The sequence below is a fragment of the Onychostoma macrolepis genome, chromosome 15 (assembly GCF_012432095.1).
Source record: "Onychostoma macrolepis isolate SWU-2019 chromosome 15, ASM1243209v1, whole genome shotgun sequence".
Lineage (NCBI taxonomy): Eukaryota > Metazoa > Chordata > Actinopteri > Cypriniformes > Cyprinidae > Onychostoma > Onychostoma macrolepis.
Window position 1 is genome coordinate 12,090,490 of NC_081169.1, and position 22,433 is coordinate 12,112,922.

At 36.4% G+C, this 22,433-nt stretch overlaps 1 protein-coding gene across 1 annotated transcript in view; it reads right to left on the minus strand.

The window, feature by feature from the left end:
* Window positions 1-22,433, minus strand: part of caln1 (calneuron 1) — a 64,346-nt gene that overhangs the window by 37,082 nt on the left and 4,831 nt on the right. Inside the window, 3 exon segments of the mRNA XM_058799005.1 lie at window positions 5,440-5,552; window positions 8,974-9,117; window positions 14,188-14,312. Coding sequence (XP_058654988.1) covers window positions 5,440-5,552; window positions 8,974-9,117; window positions 14,188-14,312 — 382 coding nt within the window.

Below are 22,433 nucleotides of genomic sequence, written 5' to 3' on the forward strand. Positions count from 1 at the left end.
TTTAATAATATTCACAATATTACTGTTTTTACTGTATTTAAAATCACATAAATGCCATCTTAGTAAGCATAAAAGACATTCAATGATTCTTTCAAAAACATTTCAATTTTTAAAAACATTAAAAAAATCTTACTGACCCCAAACAATAGTGTATGCAATAATTTCAATCATTCTAATTATCAATATATTGTCAATAAGCAGCATTTTAAAAAAGTAAAATAATTCCACAGTGCAGATGCTGTTACGGAGGTGTTTGTTGCTATGCAATGTTTTGGGATAAAATAACCAAAAGGTGCCTGTCAAGTTACTGACAAATTTTTTACCCAGAAATTTATTTCCATTTATAAGAAGTCTGGGTTAAGGTAATGTCTATTACATATCTCCATGATCGTGAGCGATCTGGCCTCTGTAAACACTGAGTTGTCGAACTCCTCCGGCACGGTCCCTCCAACGGGGCCAGCCAAGGTCACGAGCACCTTTCTCAGCCAAGTGGGGCTGGCATGGGCTCTGCTTCATCTTCTCCAATATCATCACAGCACTCCATCACGATCCTGAGACGTCACTAAACCCACAGGGATCCAAGCCAAACACTGCTTCACCCAGCTCAAATCAGCTGAATAGCATTCTTACAAACCAGTCTACACATAAAAGTCGCTAATGTAACAATATCCAGACAATGCACCCGCCCTTCGATACCTCTCACTGATGTTATTCAGAAAAACAAGCATCATACTAGAGCCTTATGATTTCCGTGATGCGCAAACGCAGACGTAATTGCTGAATCCAGTCATAAAAACAGAATTTACCGTATAACGCGGAATATACCAAATTTTGGATGGATACATCAAAAGTAGGTCAGTACATTTACATCAAAACACGACTAGTGTCTGTGAATATTAATGCATAAACGTGGTTTCGTTTACGACACATATACTGAAGTGTGAGTGACGCTGGCCGTGTTTTCAGCCACTACTGCCTCAATATATGAGTACATAAACACAAACATAATCTCTAGAACTGCTCTGAGAGTCACTTCATGAGCATTTTACCATTTCTTTTGAGTAAACTATCATCATATCATACACAAACAGAAACCTTCACAGAAACCCGTCAAAATTAAATATTGGTTTAACTTGAAGAAACCGTGACAGAAATATTACTTAATGTAATGATAGTACTGCTACTAAAAATGAAAATATTATTAAAATATTATTTTAAAAATATTTTAACAATTATTTTAAAAAAGAATATTTACCAGAATTTTTTTTATATGAAAAATGTAGATACACAACACGGTATTTCTGGAAAAAAGAAAGAAATAAAATATTAAATTATAATTTTTTATAAAATCAATTAAATAGTAGAGATGCACCGATGTATCAGCCAACAATCGGTATCAGCCGATAAAAGCAATTTATTTCACTATTGGCCATCGGCAAAATACAAACAATGAATGCCGTTTTGACGCTTTTAAATGTGACGTGACAGATCGCTATTGCACCTCAGTTCAAGTTCAAGTCTCTTCCAGTTTAATAAGTTATAGCGCAAAATACAATTGAATGTACATCATAAGATGTTGAAAGATACAGTATGGCTTACCAAAATGTATCCTGTCTGTCTGATGTAATTGCTCAATTAGTGTTACAACCGCGGAAAGATGCCAATAAAACAGACTGTGAACAGTATGTCACTTAACATGACATTTACCTCAGCAAAGTTATTCCGCTGTTCACAGTTCATTAGTTAGCTATAAAACAAAACTGAAGAGGAGCTTTTTTACTTATAATTATATGTGTAGCCAATGTTTGAATAAATCTGCCATTAAGGTATTTATGAAGAAAAAAGGAAAGTTTATGTTTAAGTTTATGGTAACAAAAGTGGTTAACATTCAACCTGTTCTTTTTCATCAGTATTATTTGTGATTTGAATTTTGTGAACGGGAGTTCCTCTTTTGCTGTGCTTTAAGCCGGGCTTTAGACCATTTCAATTTCGAATTCAAATTCACGACCTTGTCACTTTTTACAAGAAAAGATTGTCTGTTTTGCTTACATCTATTCTTGTTAAATCATCTAAACCAACAACATGTATGTTAGACCCGATTCCATCTAAACTACTAAAAGAGCTGCTTCCAGAAGTCATAGATCCTCTTTTGGCTATTATTAATTCATCATTGTCATTAGGATATGTCCCCAAAACCTTCAAATTGGCTGTTATTAAGCCTCTCATTAAAAAACCACAACTTGACCCCAAAGATCTAGTTAATTACAGACCGATCTCAAATCTCCCTTTTCTGTCAAAGATACTAGAAAAGGTAGTATCCTCACAATTATATTCCTTCCTAGAGAAAAATGATATCTGTGAGGAATTCCAGTCAGGATTTAGATCGTATCATAGTACTGAGACTGCTCTCATTAGAGTTACAAATGACCTGCTTCTACCATCTGATCGTGGTTGTATCTCTTTATTAGTTCTACTGGATCTTAGCACTGCGTTCAACACTATCGACCACAACATTCTTTTGAATAGACTACAAAACTTTGTTGGCATTAGTGGAAGTGCCTTAGCATGGTTCAAATCGTACTTATCTGACCGCCATCAGTTCGTAGCAGTGAATGAAGAGGTATCATATCGATCACAAGTGCAGTATGGAGTACCTCAAGGCTCAGTACTAGGGCCGTTACTTTTCACGCTCTATATGTTACCCTTGGGAGATATTATCAGGAGACATGGTGTTAGCTTTCACTGTTATGCTGATGATACTCAGCTCTATATTTCTTCGCGGCCCGGTGAAACACACCAAATTGAGAAACTAACGGAATGCATAGTCGATATAAAAAACTGGATGACGAGTAATTTTTTACTGCTAAATTCTGAAAAAACAGAGGTGTTAATTATCGGACCTAAAAACCCCACATGTAATAACCTAGAACATTATCTAACACTTGACGGCTGCTCTGTCAATTCTTCTTCATCAGTCAGGAACCTAGGTGTGCTGTTTGATAGCAATCTTTCATTTGAAAGCCATGTTTCTAGCATCTGTAAAACTGCATTTTTTCATCTCAAAAGCATATCTAAATTGCGACCAATGCTCTCAACGTCAAATGCAGAAATGTTAATTCATGCGTTTATGACCTCAAGGTTAGACTATTGTAATGCTTTATTGGGTGGTTGTTCTGCACGCTTGATCAGCAGCAGCTAGAGTCCTTACTAGAACCAGGAAATATGACCATATTAGCCCGGTTCTGTCAACACTGCACTGGCTCCCTATCAAGCATCGGATAGATTTTAAAATCTTGTTAATTACTTATAAAGCCCTGAATGGTTTAGCTCCTCAGTACTTGAGCGAGCTCTTATCGCATTATAGTCCTCCACGTCCGCTGTGTTCTCAAAACTCCGGCCGTTTGATAATACCTAGAATATCAAAATCGACTGCGGGCGGCAGATCCTTTTCCTATTTATCACCCAAACTCTGGAACAATCTACCTAACACTGTTCGGGAGGCAGACACACTCTGTCAGTTTAAATCTAGATTAAAGACCCATCTCTTTAGCCTGGCTTACACATAACACATTAATACGCTTCTATTATTCAAATCCGTTAAAGGATTGTTAGGCTGCAGTAATTAGATCAACCGGAACCGGGAACACTCCCCATAACACACGATGTACTCGTTACATCGTAAGTTGAATGGCATCTACGCTAATATTTGTCTGTTTCTTTCCTAGTCTGTTTCTCAGTCCATATCCGATCAGATGGTGGATCAGCACCAAGAGATGATGTCTACAGCCCTGATCGTCAGCGGAGACCAGGACACCCAGATGACCCCAGAGATATATCCCCAGATATATCAACCAAAATAACTAAAATATAATAAAATACCTAACTACATAATACTACTATTGTTAGAAATTGCAACAAAATTAAAATAGAAATAGAAACTTTTGAACTGCGGGTTTCGTCTGGTCAGAGGAGAACTGGCCCCGACTGAGCCTGGTTTCTCCCAAGGTTTTTTCTCCATTCTGTCACAGAGGAGTTTTGGTTCCTTGCCGCTGTCGCCTCTGGCTTGCTCAGTTGGGGACACTTAATTTCTAGCGATTATCGCCGATTTGATTGCACAGATACTATTTAAACTAAACTGAGCTAGACAATGACATCTCTGAATTCAATAATGAAATGCCTTTAACTGAAAATTGAAAATTGAGTGTTTAATCTTATCATTATACATTACTGACACTCTATCCTCCAATTTGATACTGTTAAGTGCTTTGACACAATCTGTATTGTAAAAGCGCTATATAAATAAAGGTGACTTGACTTGACTATTCACTGTTCAAAACTAAAATAAATGATTGAAAGATGGATTCATTGTTATTCTTAATTGAAAAGCACAACAACAATAAAACAGTAGGCTACAAACTAACTTATATAATGTAATTAACATTAACGAGGCATGGCATAGGCTACACCAGAACGTTTGCAGACACTGAGGAATCAAATAAATAAAGAACATTTAAAGAAAGCCTCCATAGCGTAAAGTGAGATAAACAGCAAAGACAAAATCAACATGTTCACCTTCTCTGGTTTAAGAAGCAGTCTTTTATTTTACTTTCGCTTGAAAACCAAATCCTCTGTCCCGTCCTCCATTGTTTCCTCAGTATTCACATCATTTTGCCACTCGTGCTGACGCGGCGAGTATAAACCAGGCTCTGCTCCCAAAGAGCTCGCATTGAAAGCGCCTCTCTCACTCTCTTCACGTGATCAGAAATCTTACTCCTGCTGCACTGTGCGGCGGCTCTCCAAATTATGCATGGAGCAGAGCAGACGTTTTGGAGCAGCGCAGACCATGCACTGGCACAAATGCGACCATGTCAAATTTTAATTCGAACATAACTATCGGTATTGGCCGAAATCATTCTGAATAATCGGCTATCGGTATCGGCAGAGAAATTCAGTATCGGTGCATCTCTATTAATTAGTGATGCTTTTGATTATTAATATTTAATGAAACCATTAAAATGGAATCCAGGGGGAAAAAATTAAAATAGAAAACAGAATTTGGCAAAAATAAAACAGAATTTGGTAAAAATAGCTTTTTAATATTGTAAGTTTCATGATTTCAATTAATTAGACATGATTTTTGATGAATACAATTTAATTTAACCATTAAAACAATGTCTAGAAAAATTTAAATGGAAAAAGTTTCATGATTTCAATTAATTAGACATGATTTTTGATGAATACAATTTAATTTAACCATTAAAACAGAGTCTAGAAAAATTCTAATGGAAAAAAACGTAATATAGGAAAATTAAACGAAAAAATGGAATTTGGCCCTAATCATCACACCAATAAAAAGGCTTATATAATATAGCAATTTTAAGACTCTTTGAAGTTCAGTCCTACACAGCCACCAGTAAATTGTCCTCCACGGCATCTTACCTGCCAGAATATGCTGTCGATTGTGTTTCCAAGGAAACCTTCCCGTGTTTCAGAGGACAGGAGCTTCGGTCCGAGTATCGTCATGAACTCATCAAAGTCCACCTGTCCATCACCTGAAAAACAAATTAACGTCAGAATCCTGCTCACAAATCCCAAAAGCTATATTTATAATTGAAGGCATTATGATATGACTGGAGGCATTAAAGGTGAGGTGTCTCATTTCTGAGCCGCTAGAGGCAGCAATATTTTATAGGTAGTTGCTAGGGTGTTGTTGATTTCTAAATTGCCTAAAACGTCCAGGTTTTGGCTTTGTTAGTCATATTTACATGCTTTACAGTCCTTAAACATTATATGTCCGCGTATTTGCATTGCTTTGACCATTCTCTGTAGATCACACCTTCTTGCACGTCACGATTGGTCGATTATGTACAATACCTGTATACTATTGGTCAAAATTGTGGGGGGGATTTGTAGTGATTCCATAAAAGAACCATTTTGGGTTCCCAAAATAACCTAATATCTACAGAACCTTTTTTTTTTTTTTTTTTTTACATATAATGAACCTGGATGTTTGAGGTTCTTAATGGAACCAATGACGCCAATAAAGAACTTTTATTTTTAAGAGTGTAGCTTCAGCAAGTATTAAAAGATAAGAATATAGAGACAAAACAGACATTTTAGGCAGTTTAGAAATCCCAACCAGGACATGTCTGGGGGAAAAAAAGACAAATGCTCATCATTTTTGTTCATAAGTATTGCTTTAGCAAGCATCAGTAATAATTATACACAAAAAATGAATGCCAAACACCTCTATCCAATCTTACAGACTAGAAGACTCATTCGAAGAATCATTAGTTTGAAATTAACATATAAGATTGTTGGAAACACCACAGAGCCACACTGGCATATGATGAAGTATTTTAACATTGAAACACACTCACTTCACCTTTAAAAGACTAAATATATGATAACACACCACAGCTAAACACACTGCCACATCAGCTGTTATGAGCAATCTGTCTAAAAATGAACAATTTTTTAACATGCCTTTAAAAGTGCTTGAATGAGTGTGACCTGTGCTTGCAGAACTACTTATTGGCTTCCTCAGACTATAGCGCTCCTGAAGATGACTCAGTGTGACAAAATGTAGCTGAACTCTGAACATTGATGTGAATCATCCAGTGCTGCTGCACATTGGATTACATCTGCTCGCCACATTCATCTGATGTCTGGCAGTTCGGCTCACTGCAGGTGACTACGGCCAGGGATCGTGGCTCTTGAATCTACAGATGTGCTGACAGTGATGAAGGTCAATTGGAGTCATTATGATTTTAATTTTAATTTTATTTATTTTTTAAATGACACTATGTAATGAACTACAGAAGCAGCATTTTGTTAGGAATACTAAAGAAGGTCAAAACTTTAATAACAATAACGGAAACTATAATACATTAATAACAATTAAACACTGCTCGCAACTTTTCTCATTTCCCCACTTAATTCTTTTTGGCTGCTAATACTACTGAGATACTTAGTCACATTATTTAGTCCAATTATGTGTGTGTGTTATGTATTTATAATAAAATATATATATATATATATATATTTAAAATATTTTTAATTATTTGGGAGTATTTATTTAGAGCAACTGTTATGATGACAGAATTTTCATTTTTGGGTGACCTATCCTTTTAAATCATAATTAGTAGTATGTGTTATGTTTACACCTAAATTACACCTAAAAGCTCAATATTTCAACTATGTTATGAAAATAATTTTTTCCCCCTCAAATATTTTAGCACAAATAGCTTTAGCCATTTGCTTTATGGCAAAAATATATATCTTTGTATTCATAACCAAGAGCTCATGTATTATATTTTATTCAACAATCTCTCAAACAGTATATCCGTCACTGATGTTCATGCTCATGCTCATGCTGTTTAATATTATAGATTCATGGCTTCAGGTTCAAAGTAAAAGAGTTGGTCACTCTTTATTTCGATAGTCATTCTACTAACTATAAGTAGCTAACTCTCATTAACTTGCAACTACATGTCTACTAACTCTCAGAGTAGACTGTTACGGTAGGTTTAGGGTTAGTAGAATAAGTTGACATCTACTTGCAAAGTTTCTCATAGTCAGTATGTTGTGGACCCATCAAAATAAAGTGTTAGAAGATATTAAGCAGACAGTCTACTAATACTCTAACGACTGCTAGTTGACATGTAACTACAAAGTTACTTACTGTTAGTAGAATGTTTGAAGTGGACTATCAAAATAAAGTGTTACCAAAGAGTCTAGTTCTCTGATCCTGATAAAATGTCCTCAGACGACTATAGGCGACTCACAAAAAATAAAATAAAAAATGATTAAAATGTGATGAAAATGTTATTAAAACAGAATTTAGCTGTCATAAAAATTAATGTGGGGCCCCTAAGCTTAAAGTGAACAGCCTGAAATCAAAGGTAATGTCCAGTTACTAATGAAGCAGGAAAATATTACTGCTTCATTAATTCATTTCCACTTAAACTCCTCGTACAAAAAAAAAAAAAAGAGAGTCTTCGCTACAGATTTACTAAGGCCCAGAAGCCTGTAGATTAGTTCTGCTGGCTTAGAGGAGATGAAACTGAAGCAAATTGCTTTGAGAATAAAAACTCAGTAAAATAAACATGGTGACATCCAGCAGTGTCTGCAACTGACAAACTTTCACGCTGAGAAAGTGTAGTAGCTAAATCTTTGTGAATATGAGTTACAATCAGAGCATAACATACACATGGATGCTCATGTCAAAACTCACTGACATTATCAGATCTTCAAATATCAAAAACTTTTCACATTTGGGATTCTTTTCCATACATAAATATTGAAAAAATAGTTGTAGCAGCAACAATTTTCACACAGAAATTGCTTTTGTTATACATTTCTTTCAAATAAAGTCTACACTACTGTTCAAAATTTGGGGATCAATAAGTTTTATTCAGCATGGACATGTTAAATTGACCAAAAAAGTCAAAAATGTTTCAAATAGCATATTAAATTTCATATTAAAATGGAAAATGTAGGGTTTCCACAAAAATATTAAGCAGCACGACTGTTTTCATCAATAATATAATCATCAGCTTTGCATCAAAGGAATAAATTACATTTTAATTTAAAATAAAAAAAAAAATGTTATTTTACATTGCAATAATATTTCATAAAATTACTTTTTACTGTATTTTTTCATTAAATAAATGCATATAGACAATAGCATTATATTCTCACAGACTCCGAACTTTCAAATGGTAGTGTGTACAGTACACTTGATATAAATCATAATGAGAGTGAAAAATAGTAATTAAAGGTCATGTAAGTCTATGTGTGTGAGTCAGGTTTTTCTTAAATTGCAGGGACCAGCTAAATAAACATGCATGCTAAATACTGTTTTTGAGGTACAAAACATATCCTGTTTGCAGTAAAAAACTATTAGAAGTCAATGAAAATTCCCACCAATGACAGCAAATCAAATGTGTGTTGGTGAGTAGAGGAACTCACCATCCATGTCCAATCTCTGCATGATGATTGCCAGCTCCACTTCACTGGGCATGTACCCTAGTGAGCGCATGGCCATGCCAAGCTCCTGCTTGGAGATGAACCCATTGCCATCCCGATCCAGGACCCTGAACGCCTCCCGGATCTCTGCCAAGACAAACAAGTGTGCGACTCAACACCTCAGGTGGCTTCCCATCACAAGACATCTCACTGGTCGTCCTCCACTGAGCAATGATTGCAGTGATTTGCCACCTTCTCTGCACCTGCTGTTTCTTTCCTCAAAACCCTTGTCAGATTCTTACTTTACTGTTCATTTTACTGCTGAAAACAGCACTAAATATCTGAATTTTTCCAGCCACACAAAATATCTTAAGGCCAGGCTATTTCCTGGCTTTTTCTTTTGATATCTGCTCTACAGAGGAGGACTCTGCCTCTGAAATGCACATGTATCTCGAATCGTGGAGACGAGGAGTTGGCTCCATCAAATGCATATTTTATAAATGATTCTTCTGTGAGGAGAAAACTTGTGGCAGCAAAGGATTGGTGTTTTAAAATAGAGCTTGAGTGTCACATCTCTGAAGAACACTATGGGTTGCGCTGCATGCTCGAGCACACAGCTGTCCATTGGCTAAGTTTTGCCTACGTATAACAAAAACGCATTTGAAGTCAAGCAACCTGGGAATTAACACAGGAAACAAAAGCTTTGACGACATGCTGCTCTATTCTCATCCCTCTACATCCAAACTTAAGACTGCACATTATCACAGCAACAAGTTATGCAGTTAAGCCAGGGTCATAGCCTATATAAAAGTATCCTTTTGATTAATTAAATTAACAAATAACTATTTTGCCTTTTCTTTTTTGATGTATCCTGCACAGGTGCAACTGATAGGCTACTATACTATTTCTATTACAATAATTGTTTTCTAAGCCATTGAACAATGCCATTATACACAAAATTAGGGTTCCTAATTTTTTTTTAAACGAATATTACGGTAATTATTTTTCCATTACATTTTCAGTTGTTTCCAGACTAGGGAATTTTTTAACAATTTTATAGTGAATTTAGAGATTTATATTTGATTTCCTTTTTCAAATTCTTTGTTGGGGCCATATATTCAGTTACTCATTTGATAAGACAAAAAAGCAATTTTAAAAATAAAATCTGCTGTTTATATATACATATTTAAAAACAAAAACAATCATCATCATCATCATCATCAGCAACAACAAAAACAACAACATAATAATAATAAAAGAAAAAATTTATTAATTAAAAAATAAAACAACCAACAGTCCAACCAACTGGTGAACAATCATTTATCCTTATTCTGAACAGTGTGAAATTTTTAATAAGAATTTCATTCAGTTTTGCATTATATTTCCACATTACAATCTGTTTTCAGACTGAGGAATTTGTGAACATAATTTTATAGAGATTTCTGGGTTACTAGAAATTTTTATTACTAGATTTAAATAACTTTCTAGAGCACAAAGATCTCCAATAAGACCTCCCCCTTGAGGAAGAGGATTTTGAAAAACAATTAGCTAGCGATATATATACCATCCAAAGAATCCCAAAGCACTCCTCGATGAACAGACTGATGTTATCAGTCATCAAATTTTACTCTACCGAGGGGCTCATGAAAGGCAATATCTAGTGAGATATTGGAATGCTTTAGAGCAGAGCATGACTATAAAAATCTATACTGACAAAAGAAACACACATTACTTTACGTGATTTTTAAAACCTTTCCAGTTGTGAAATCATTTATATTTACAGTCAAATAATGTAAATAATCTGCAACTCAAACCAAATCGGGATCAAGCAGGCAGATGAGGTACCCACATAACAATAAGCATTGTCAGGAGGACACAAAAACATATCTCCAAAGATATTCATCAACCATTACATGTTTTATATACATATACACTGTCACAATTACAGCCACACAAATCGCTTTTATATCAACAGCTATGGACATTTACACTGACAGTTATGTTTCAGAGCCAATTAAGAGCATCTGTCTTACGAAAAGGAGGCTCATAATTGTTATTCCACACAGACACACACAAGCAAGAAGACTTTAGGAGCGCTGCAAAGTGTTTGCGCAGTAAAGGCATTAGATTTGTTTTTGTATGTAGAGGCAAACTCATAAATATATGCATAAGGAGTCTGTTGCGGATGTAAAGCCTGTTTTAACACAACCATCAGAAACATTTCGTCCTCTCAATTCTGGCTATTTGTCTGATAAGCACTGTTCATTTTAGAGATGAAAATGGCAGTTGATGTAATAATCAATTTTCAGATCTAATACCTGAAGATGCAATGAGATCAAATGCTAAGATACTTAAGATAAGATAATGTCTTTCTTTCTACAACTGTGCTCTTGATATGGATAAGACAAATTATTATTCAGCAGTTTGCAAGCATACTGCTCCTCTGAACGGGATAGTTCACCCAAAAATGAAAATTTATTAATTTACTCACCGTCAGACCCCTCAAGCAAACGGTCTGGAATGATGTTCGGTTCACGAGCGAATCATTCTTTTGAATCAGTTCACCAAATCTGACTAAACAGTAGCCTAAACTGAAGACTAAACTGAAACAGTTCGCGACTCAAGACAGTTACTCAATCAAAACTCACTTTCGGATGGGCCCGACAGTCACTCCGACTGGAAAAATCAGCCAAAGTCCCGATGTATATTATCCTATGATGATCCTACGATGAGCCGGTGATTTGCGCAGGCGGGAACCAAGCACTTCAATAAAGGGGCAAAATGCGAGTTTTTATGGTTTCTCATTGTTTATGTAAAAAGATGAGCTGATGAAGACAAGTTAATGCTTTAAACATGTAAAACATCCATTTTTCACATCATTATTAGGTGCAGTTTAATAATATCATTGCGTATACATTATGTTATTGCGTGATTGTAAACAAACTGGAAAATCGGTTATTTGAACCAGTTCATTTACCTGAACTGTTCAAAAGAACCAGTTTGCTGAAAAGAATCAGGCTTCACTGAGGCTGTGTGTGACATTGGACCACAAAACCAGACATAAGGGCCAATTTTTTGAAATTGAGATTTATACATTATCTGAAAGCTGAATAAATATGATTTCCATTGATGTATTTGGAATCTGAGGGTGCAGAAAAATCTAAATATTGAGAAAATCGCCTTTAAAGTTGTCCAAATGAAGTTCTTAGCAATGCATATTACCAATCAGAAATTAAGTTTTGATATATTTATGGTGGGAAATTTACAAAATATCTTCATGGAACATGATCTTTACTTAATATCCTAATAATTTTTGGCATAAAAGAAAAATTTATAATTTTGACCCATACAATGTATTGTTGGCTATTGCTATTCCGTGCTACTTATGACTGGCTTTGTGGTCCAGGGTCACATATATTACAGGTAATTGTAAATAATGTTGTAAATAACATTTAGTTTCTTGCACAGACAAAACATTTTGCTTTGTAAGACCTCGATATATTGTGAGGAGCCACAGGAATTAATTTTGTGTTGCCTTTACTTTGAAAGTGGCATTTTATGAATCACCAAGGACTGCAGTTTCAGCTAAAACATGTTGCTGTTCTACTGAAGAAAAAAAAAGTCACCCTACATCTTAGATGGCCTGAGGTTAAGTATTAACAGCTAATTTTTTATTTTGGGTGAACAATCCTTTTAACATCTGGGAAACCTTGCAAAAACTTTTTGCTGCCATATCAAATGCAGATTCAGTTAGATTTGTTCTGCATTTTAATACAGTAAGGACAGTAAGAAATCCCGACACAAGAGTATCGCTGTGATTAAGATGCTACAGAGTATTTGCTGACCCCTCCTGATACGATCAATACAACATAGCAGGGATCCATCAGCTGCATTTCACAGTTTGGACTGTTTTAGAGTAAAACCAACAAAGTCAATGACTTGTAGCAGCTCTGTATATCAGCAGATGCCCCGCGGTGTTAATATGTCACTTAAGCATTAATTTTCAGGCCTGAAGGGTTCAATGTATTTCTCTTCATGAGATCCGTTCTGCTGACAAAGGCAGCGTTAATTGATTCGCGCTCTGCTTCACTCGCCCCGATTCATGATGAAGAGTGTTGGGGTGACGTGTGCTGCTTTGATCATGATTTTTATGCAATTTCTGACTTTTGATTTATGATTTAATGCCTGATTTACATATGAAAACCAAAAACACTTCAGGATAACACTCTGTAATAGCCTTCATTAAAACGTTATTATAAAAAATTATATAATCCTTAAGGGATCAGTAATTCATTCTTATTCAAAAATGAATATACATGAGTACATAAATAAAAGTTAGATGACACTATTTATTATCCATTAAACACATAAGCAATATAATACACTGTAAAAAAAAAAAAAGTTGAGCAAACTTAAAATTTTTACCAGCTTCAGCAGATTTTTGAGTTTTTTGTGGGAGATTCTCAAATTTTTGTTGTATAAACTTTTTTTTTTTTACAGTGTATAATATAATATAATATAATGTTTGTTTGCTTGTTCTGACTTTGCGCATAACTTTATTCAAAAATGTTAGTTACCCTCACTGACTTTTTGAACTCTGCATACATTTGTTTAGTAAAATTACTGTTGCTTTGGGTAAGCAGAAATATTTGGTTTATATTAGTGATAAGATGGGCATTATTTAGCGATTTGACTTATAACCGCATACAATATGCTGTTAACTTTCCTCAAAAAAGTTTATTAACATGTTGTCCTAAAACTCAATTTTATACTGACATTTTTAAATCAGACATTTTTGAATAATTTTTCAGTTTTTTTTTTTATTACAACAACAGTACTGCATCTGTATAAATAAATACATTAATAAATAACAGCAAATATAATATAAAAGTAGTCTATTCAAATTGCACTATATACAAAGCCTTCAGAATGCATTTTTTTTTTAAATAACCACTTAAATTTCAGTCAGTTACTATCAAAAATCTATCATATAACTTCAGAAGACTTGAAATAGTTTGTATGTTTTTTTTAATGAAAACTACTATACATATACACAAAGAAAATTCATTCATTTTTGAGTGAACAAATCGTTTAATGAAAATACTTAAAGTGTTACTCAATGCTGAATAACCAATTGGAATATTAAGTCACACTCTCAAAAAGTGGTTAAATAAAGTCCATAGTATTTGTGTTAATGTCTGTAAGTTCATTGCTCACCATCTAGTTCCTCCACAGAGATGCTGGCGAGCTGTTCACTATTGCTGTGTTCGGACAGTGAGCGACTCAAATAGTTCCCCTTGTACAGCAATCCTGCCGTCACATGGTGGAACGGCATCTTCTCCCTGAGAGATAGAGAGAGCAGAAGAGCTTACTCAACCAACCAGACCAAAAGACACGGCAGTGATTTACGCAAAACATACATTGCTGAAGATAAACATTAGACTATGATAGAGCATCCTTAAGTTGATTATATGAAAATGACCGTTATTGTCTCATGAAATGTCTTCACGGAGGGCTCATTCGTTATCACTTTGTTCAGCAGATATCACTGTACTTCCAATGTTCTGCTGCATTATTAAGTGAAGATCTTGTTATAAAAGAATACAAAGGCTGTTTCCATGCATATGAGGGCTAAAACTAATGAAATAAGTAGCCATAAAATGGCAAACTATTAAAGCTGAATGCATACACTGGCCCTCTGAATTACCCTGGTGTTTGTGAACATATGGGTGGAGTCTCTAGTGTCTATGAGAGCACAGTTATTGTTTATTTAAGTGCCATTAAAATCCTGCTGACACTTGCAGTTTTCACCTTTAACAACTGTGTTTTCTCATATATAAACTAGTGGTCTAACAATATGGGTTTTATAATGGCTGATACCAATAACAAGAGACTAGGGTGAAGGATGGACAATATAATGCGGATATACACTGTATGCATGATACATAAACACTGCCGTTCAAAAGGTTGGGGTTGGCAATATCTTTTAAATGTATTTAAAAAAAATAATTATGCTCACCAAAGCTGTATTTATTTGATCAAAAATACAGTAAAAAAAAAAAAAAGCAATATTGTTAAATATTATTTCAATTTAAAATAAATGTTTTCTATTTGAATATATTACAAAATGTAATTTATTCCTGTGATTGAAAACTGGATTCTCAGTAGTCATTACTCTCGTCTTCAGTGTCACATGATCCTTCAGAAATCCTTTTAATATGCTGATTTACTGCTCAAGAAACATTTATTATTATTAACAATGTTGAAAACAGCTGTGGTGCTTAATATTTTTGTTTAATCTGTGAAAAATATATTGTAACAATATTTTGTAAAATATTTTGTAATATCTTTACTGTCATGTTTTATTAAATGAATGTTAAAATATGAATTTATTATATATATATAGGCAAGGCAAATTTATTTATATAGCACATTTCATACACAATGGTAATTCAAAGTGCTTTACATAAAAGGAAGTAAAATAATCATTAAAGAAATAATCACAACAATAAAACCAGAAATTTAAAAACGTTTAAAATGATTTAAAAATTTATTTAAAATGAATTTAGAACAGTTAGAAATAAAAAAATGATTTTACATAAAATCTGTTCGGACGTAGCACAGCGAACATTCAACAAACACACAGCTAAACAGATGAGTTTTGAGTCTGGATTTAAATGTGGCTAATATTTTAGCACATCTGATCTCTTCTGGAAGCTGGTTCCAAATGCGGGCGGCATAATAGCTAAAAGCAGACTGCCCTTGTTTATATTCAGTGAGCATATCTCCAATGTATTTAGGTCCTAGGCCATTGAGTGATTTATAAACGAGTAAAAGTACTTTGAAATCAACCCTAAATGTAACTGGAAGCCAGTGTAAGGACCTGATGACTGGTGTGATATGCTCAGATAAAGGCATGAACAAGTTTCTCCAAGTCTCGACTGGAAACAAAACATCTAATTCTTGCAATGTTTTTGAGATGATAATATGCTGATTTAGTTACTGCTTTGACATGACTACTGAAATTAAGGTCTGTCTCCAGAATCACCCCAAGATTTTTGACTTGATTTTTAGTTGTTTGACCCCTAGAGTCAAGGTATGCATTCAGCTCGAGAACTTCATCTTTGTTTCCAAATGCAATGACTTCAGTTTTCTCCTTGTTTAACTGAAGAGAACAGTTTTCTCCTTGTTTAAGCCTGTTTCGACTGCACTGATTGGAGCATTTTTGAAGCTGCTACCACCTTATATTAGTTTCTGTGAGGATATATGAATTGCTACCAGGACTTCAATCAACAATGATAAGCCATGGTTTACAGCAAAACTCAGACATCTTCGTCAGGCCAAAGAGGATGCCTACAGAAATGGGGACAGAGACTTGTACAATCAGGCCAGGAACACACTGAATAAGGAGATTAGAGTGGCTAAAAGGACCTACACTAAAAAGTTGGAAGATCAGTTCACTTCCAATGACTCCGTTTCAGTGTGGAAAGGTCTTAAAGCCATCACCAACTCCAAGACACCATCCCCCAGCACTGAGGTGAATCAACTACTTGCTGAAGACCTGAATGAGTTTTATTGTAGATTTGAAACCCCCCACACCCGTCCTGACCATCTCTCTACACAATCGTTAACACATCCTGTAACCCTCCTCTCCCCCACTCCTGCACTTCAGATCAGTGAAGAAGATGTGCGCCAGGTCTTCAGAAAGAAAAAGAGAAGAAAGGCACCAGGCCCAGACGGTGTCACACCAGCCTGTCTGAAAACCTGTGCTGACCAGCTGGCCCCCATCTTTTCACAGATCTTCAATAGATCTCTGGAGTTGTGTGAAGTCCCTTCCTGCTTCAAACGCTCCACCATCATGCCCGTTCCAAAGAAGCCCAAGATAACAGGACTTAACGACTACAGACCTGTGGCACTAACGTCTGTCGTCATGAAGTCTTTCGAAAAACTGGTTCTGGCTTCCCTGAAGGGCATCACTGGACCCTTACTGGACCCCCTGCAGTTTGCTTACCGAGCAAACAGGTCCGTGGATGATTCAGTCAACTTGGGACTGCACTTCATCAACTGGACAAATGTGTTGGACTTATGTGAGGATCATGTTTGTGGACTGTAGTTTGGCCTTCAACACCGTCATTCCAACACTCCTCCAGACCAAACTAACCCAGCTCTCTGTCCCTAGCTCTATCTGTCAATGGATCACCAGCTTTCTGACAGATAGGCAACAGCTAGTGAGACTGGGGAAATTCATGTGAAACAGCCACTCCACCAACATTGGTGCCCCTCAGGGATGTGTTTTCCCTGTACACCAACGACTGCACCTCTAAAGACCCCTCTGTCAAGCTCCTGAAGTTCGCAGACGACACTACAGTCATCGGTCTCATCCAGGACGGCGACGAGTCTGCTTACAGACAGGAGGTTGAGCAGCTGGCTGTCTGGTGCAGTCTTAACAACCTGAAGCTGAACACGCTCAAAACAGTGGAAATGACCATGGACTTCAGCAGAAACCCCCCTGCACTCTCCCCACTCACCATCATAGACAGCACTGTGGCTACAGTGGAGACATTAAAGTTCCTGGGATCCATCATCTCTCAGGACCTGAAGTGGGACACTCACATCGCCTCCATTATAAAAAAAGGCCCAACAAAGGTTATACTTCCTTCGCCAGATGAGGAAGTTTAACCTGCCAAAGGAGCTGCTGAAACAGTTCTACTCAGCCATCATCGAGTCTGTCCTGTGCACATCAATAACTGTCTGGTTTGGTTCAGCTACAAAATCACACATCAGAAGACTACAGAGAACAGTTTGGACTGCTAAAAGGATTATTGGTGCTCCCCTGCCCACCCTCTAAGAACTGTATTTACATTTACATTTAATCATTTAGCAGACGCTTTTATCCAAAGCGACGTACAAATGAGAACAATAGAAGCAATCAGACCATCGAGAGTGCAGCAGTATACAAGTGCCACGACAAGTCTCAGTTAGTCCAGCACAGTAGACGTAGCTAGTTTTTTTTTTTTTTAAGACAGACAGACATAATAGGTAAGTGTTAGCATTAGTTGGTCAGGTGCTGGCGAAAAAGATGTGTCTTTAGATGATTTTTGAAAATGGCTAAAGACTCAGCTTTACGAATTGAGATCGGGAGGTCATTCCACCAGATGGGCACAGTCCAGGAAAAGGTCCGTGAGAGAGATTTGGTACCTCTTTGTGATGGCACCACAAGGCGTCATTCACTTGCAGAACGCAAGCTTCTTGAGGGTGCATAAGTTTGAACTAGTGAGTTTAGATATGTACTACATCCAGAGTGAGGAAAAGGGCTCAGAAAATCACTCTGGATCCCTTACATCCAAGTTATCCCCTTTTTGAACTTTTGCCATCTGGCCGGCGCTACAGAGCCCCAAAAACCAGGACAGCCAGGCACAAGAACAGTTTCTTCCCCAGGCAATCTACCTTATGAACAGTTAAATATTTCCTATATTATGCAATAAAAATGTGCACTAACCTTATATTTATTTGTTACTACCTCCATACTAGCACATCCCTGCCTCTTATTCTATTCTATTCTATTCTATTCCATTCTATCACCTATAGCACAACTGTTCATACAATTTATTTATTTTTCAATTTTTGTCTATTTTGTCTATTTCATCTTATTTTTATTGTCTGTGTGTTGTCTCTGTGAACTGAAAGCCTTTGTCACTAAAACAAATTGCTTGTATGCACAAGCATACTTGGCAATAAAGCTCTTTCTGATTCTGAAAGCTCTGGCACATCCAACTGTTAATTTCATCAATGTATTGGCAGAGGGAGTCAATGTGGCTATAGTCATTTGGAGACAAGGCTAGGTAAATCTGGGTATCATAAGCATAGCTGTGACAGACAATTTGGTTCTTTCTCATTATTTGACTTAGTGGGAGCATATACAGGCTAAATAAGAGCGGTGCAAGAATTGAGCCTTGTGGGACTCCGCATTTCATGGACGTCCACTTAGACTTATGCTCTCCTATACTCACATAATTACCTCTCCCTTCTAAGTTTGACCTGAACCATTTGAGTACCATCCCAGAAAGCCCGACCCAGTTTTCCAGTCTCTGTAGAAGTATGTATTTATTCAGAAGGGGCTTAACAACTGAAGTTTTCAGGGAGTTTGGAAAAGTCCCAGAAAGAAGTGAGGCGTTCACCACATCTAAGAGATCTGCTTCTAAACCGTTAAGCACACTTTTGAAAAAAAGATGTGGGAAGTGTGTCAAGATAGCAGGTTGACAATTTAAGGTGCTGTACTATTTCTTCCAAAATTTTGCTATCAATTGCTTCAAAAACAGACAGTCACTTCTTTTTGAAATTGTGGTCGAATCTGTGTGACCTCTGGATAACTTGAGGATGTGCCAATCGCCTTTCTGATATTACTGATCTTCTCAGAAGCAAACTCATTGCATTTGCTGTCGGAGAGCATTTCACTGGGAATCTGACTTGGGTGTTTGTTAGTCTCTCAACAGTAGCAAAAAGGGTGCGAGTTTTGTTTAAGTTACTGTTTATAAGGTTTGAGAAGAAGGTCTGTCTAGCTGTGGCAAGTTCCACATTGAAAGCATGAAGGCTGTCTTTATAAATGCTATAGTGAATTTCGAGTTTCATCTTCCACCCGCTCAGCTTTTCTGCATTGTCTTTTCATACTCTGAACTGCTGTTGATTTTCTCCAAGGTGCTTTTTTTCTGCCAGTCTTCTTGCTGACTTTCACGGGGACAATATCATAAATAACATTCTTAACTTTTGAGTTAAATGAATCCAGGATTAGATCAACAGAGTCTGTAGAAATGCTTGGTGTTAAAGATATAGCCTATATATACACAATAAAACAAAGAACATACATGTTTAAACTGAGAAATTTTAAAATTTTATGCACAAAATGAGCTCATTTCAAATTTGATGCCTGCTACAGGTCTCAAAATAGTTGGGACGGGGGCATGTTTACCATGGTGTAGCATCTCCTCTTCTTTTCAAAACAGTTTGAAGACGTCTGGGCATCAAGGTTATGAGTTTCTGGAATTTTGGTGTTGGAATTTGATCCCATTCTTGCCTGATATAGGTTTCTGCTGAAGAATTCGTGGTCGTCTTTGATGTATTTTTTTTTTAATGATGCACCAATTGTTCTCTGTAGGTGAAAGATCTGGACTGCAGGCAGGCCAATTCAACACCCGGACTCTTCTACTACGAAGCCATGCTGTTGTAATAGCTGCAGTATGTGGTTTTGCATTGTCCTGCTGAAATACACAAGGCCTTCCCTGAAATAGACGTTGTCTGGAGGGGAGCATCTGTCGCTCTAAAACCTGCCTTCCAAAACATGCAAGCTGCCCATACCGTATGAACTTATGCACCCCCATACCATCAGAGATGGTGTTTTTTTAACTAAACGCTGATAACACGCTGGAAGGTCTCCGTCCTCTTAAGCCCTTAGGACACGGAGTCCGTGATTTCCAACAAGAATGTCAAATTTGGACTCATCTGACCATAAAACACTTTTCCACTTTGAGTGGAAACAGTCCATTTTAAATGAGCCTTGGCCCACAGGACACGACGGCGCTTCTGTTCACATATGGCTTCCTTTTTGCATGATAGAGCTTTAGTTGGCATCTGCAGATGGCACGGCGGATTGTGTTTACTGACAGTGGTTTCTGGAAGTATTCCTGGGCCCATTTAGTAATGTCAATGACAGAATCATGCGATGAGTGATGCAGTGTCGTCTGAGGGCCCGAAGACCACGGGCATCCAACAAAGGTCTTCGGCCTTGTCCCTTACGCACAGAGATTTCTCCAGTTTCTCTGAATCTTTTGATGATGTTATGCAATGTAGATGATGAGATTTGCAAAGCCTTTGCAATTTGATGTTGAGGAACGTTGTTTTTAAAGTATTCAACAATCTTTTTACGCACTCTTTCACAGATTGGAGAGTCTCTGCCTCTTTAAGACATCCCTTTTATAGCTAATCATGTTACAGACCTGATGTAAATTAACTTAATTAGTTGCTAGATGTTGTCCCAGCTGAATCTTTTCAAAATTTCTTGCTTTTTCAGCCCTTTGTTGCCCCAGTGCCATCTTTTTTGAGACGTGTAGCAGGCATCAAATTTGAAATGAGCTCATTTAGTGCAGGGCTATTCAATTGGCGGACCGCAGGCCCAATCCGGCCCGCCAATCATCTTCATCCGGACCGATGAAGAGTACGCAGGCCACACATTCGCCTTGAATTGTTCTTGCACTAATTAGTTTGTCCACAAGGTGGCAACACTGGCCCGGGCCAGCCAAAAAGAAAAGGGAGAGACACAATAACAATAATCTACCGGAGACCGCAACATCAATAGATGGCAGCGTTGACAAGCGCTTATATGAGGGAGTTATGAGATAGCCACAATTCTAACATTAGTTTAAACAAGTTTAAAGACAGTGTTATCTGTCATAACTTCTGGTTAGAAATAGCGCCGACGCTGGACGAAGATTTTTATCAAAGCAGGAATATAGTTTGAAAATCTGCGCATTTGGCTGTTACTCATAAACTGAGCTGCTTCAGACAAGCGCGCCAGCGCTTCAATGGACAAGACCACACACAATGATGTAAAAATACGTGGTTTTGGCCAGTTACCTCATAAACACAGTCTTAAATCAGTTATAAAATCCTAAATGACCGTAAAGAGTTTGGAGAAAATTGGATATGTGTCACATCCGTGTCATGTTGCATCAGGTTTTATTAAAGAAACAGCGCTGCTTTTAAAGTGAAACCTGCTGAAGTCTGTGATTGATGTAAATCAAAGAACTAAAAAAAAAAGAGAAATCACTTACTGCTCTGCTCGCTGATTAACTTTTGTAGCTTGAATAAAGAATAATCAATATAGCTTATGCATACAATTTATAGTTTATGTGAAGATTGTTTTAAGTTCACTTATAAAAAGTTGTAATATTTTTCAAAGCCTATTAAATGTTAAAAATAATATCATAACATTTCAATAATACTGTAATATTAAATGGCTATAATTAATGGCTAAAATTAAAGGAAAAAATGGATTTAGTAGAGACAACAGCAACATTATTTGTATCAATGATACTTCATTAATAATAAGCTAATAAAAAGATGCCATTAAACACATATTTAAAATATATCATTAATATAAACTGAATAATTCTGCAAACTCAAAGCAACAGTCATTTTACTAAACAAATGTATGCAGAGTTCAAGAAGTCAACATAACAATAACCATAAATCAAACTGGAATTGCTCTTTATATGGAAATCTCTCATTTCTCAGATATCATGGTTAGCATGAGCAGAATTTCTCTATTAATTATTCAGCACAGTTACAGCCATGGGAATAATTTTAATACAATGGCATCAGATGGAGATGTAAGAGAGTTTCTCTCAGTAATTGGGCTCCGTGTTGATTAGTATGAAGTGAGTGCCTTTCGAAAACGTGAGTTTTAAAAA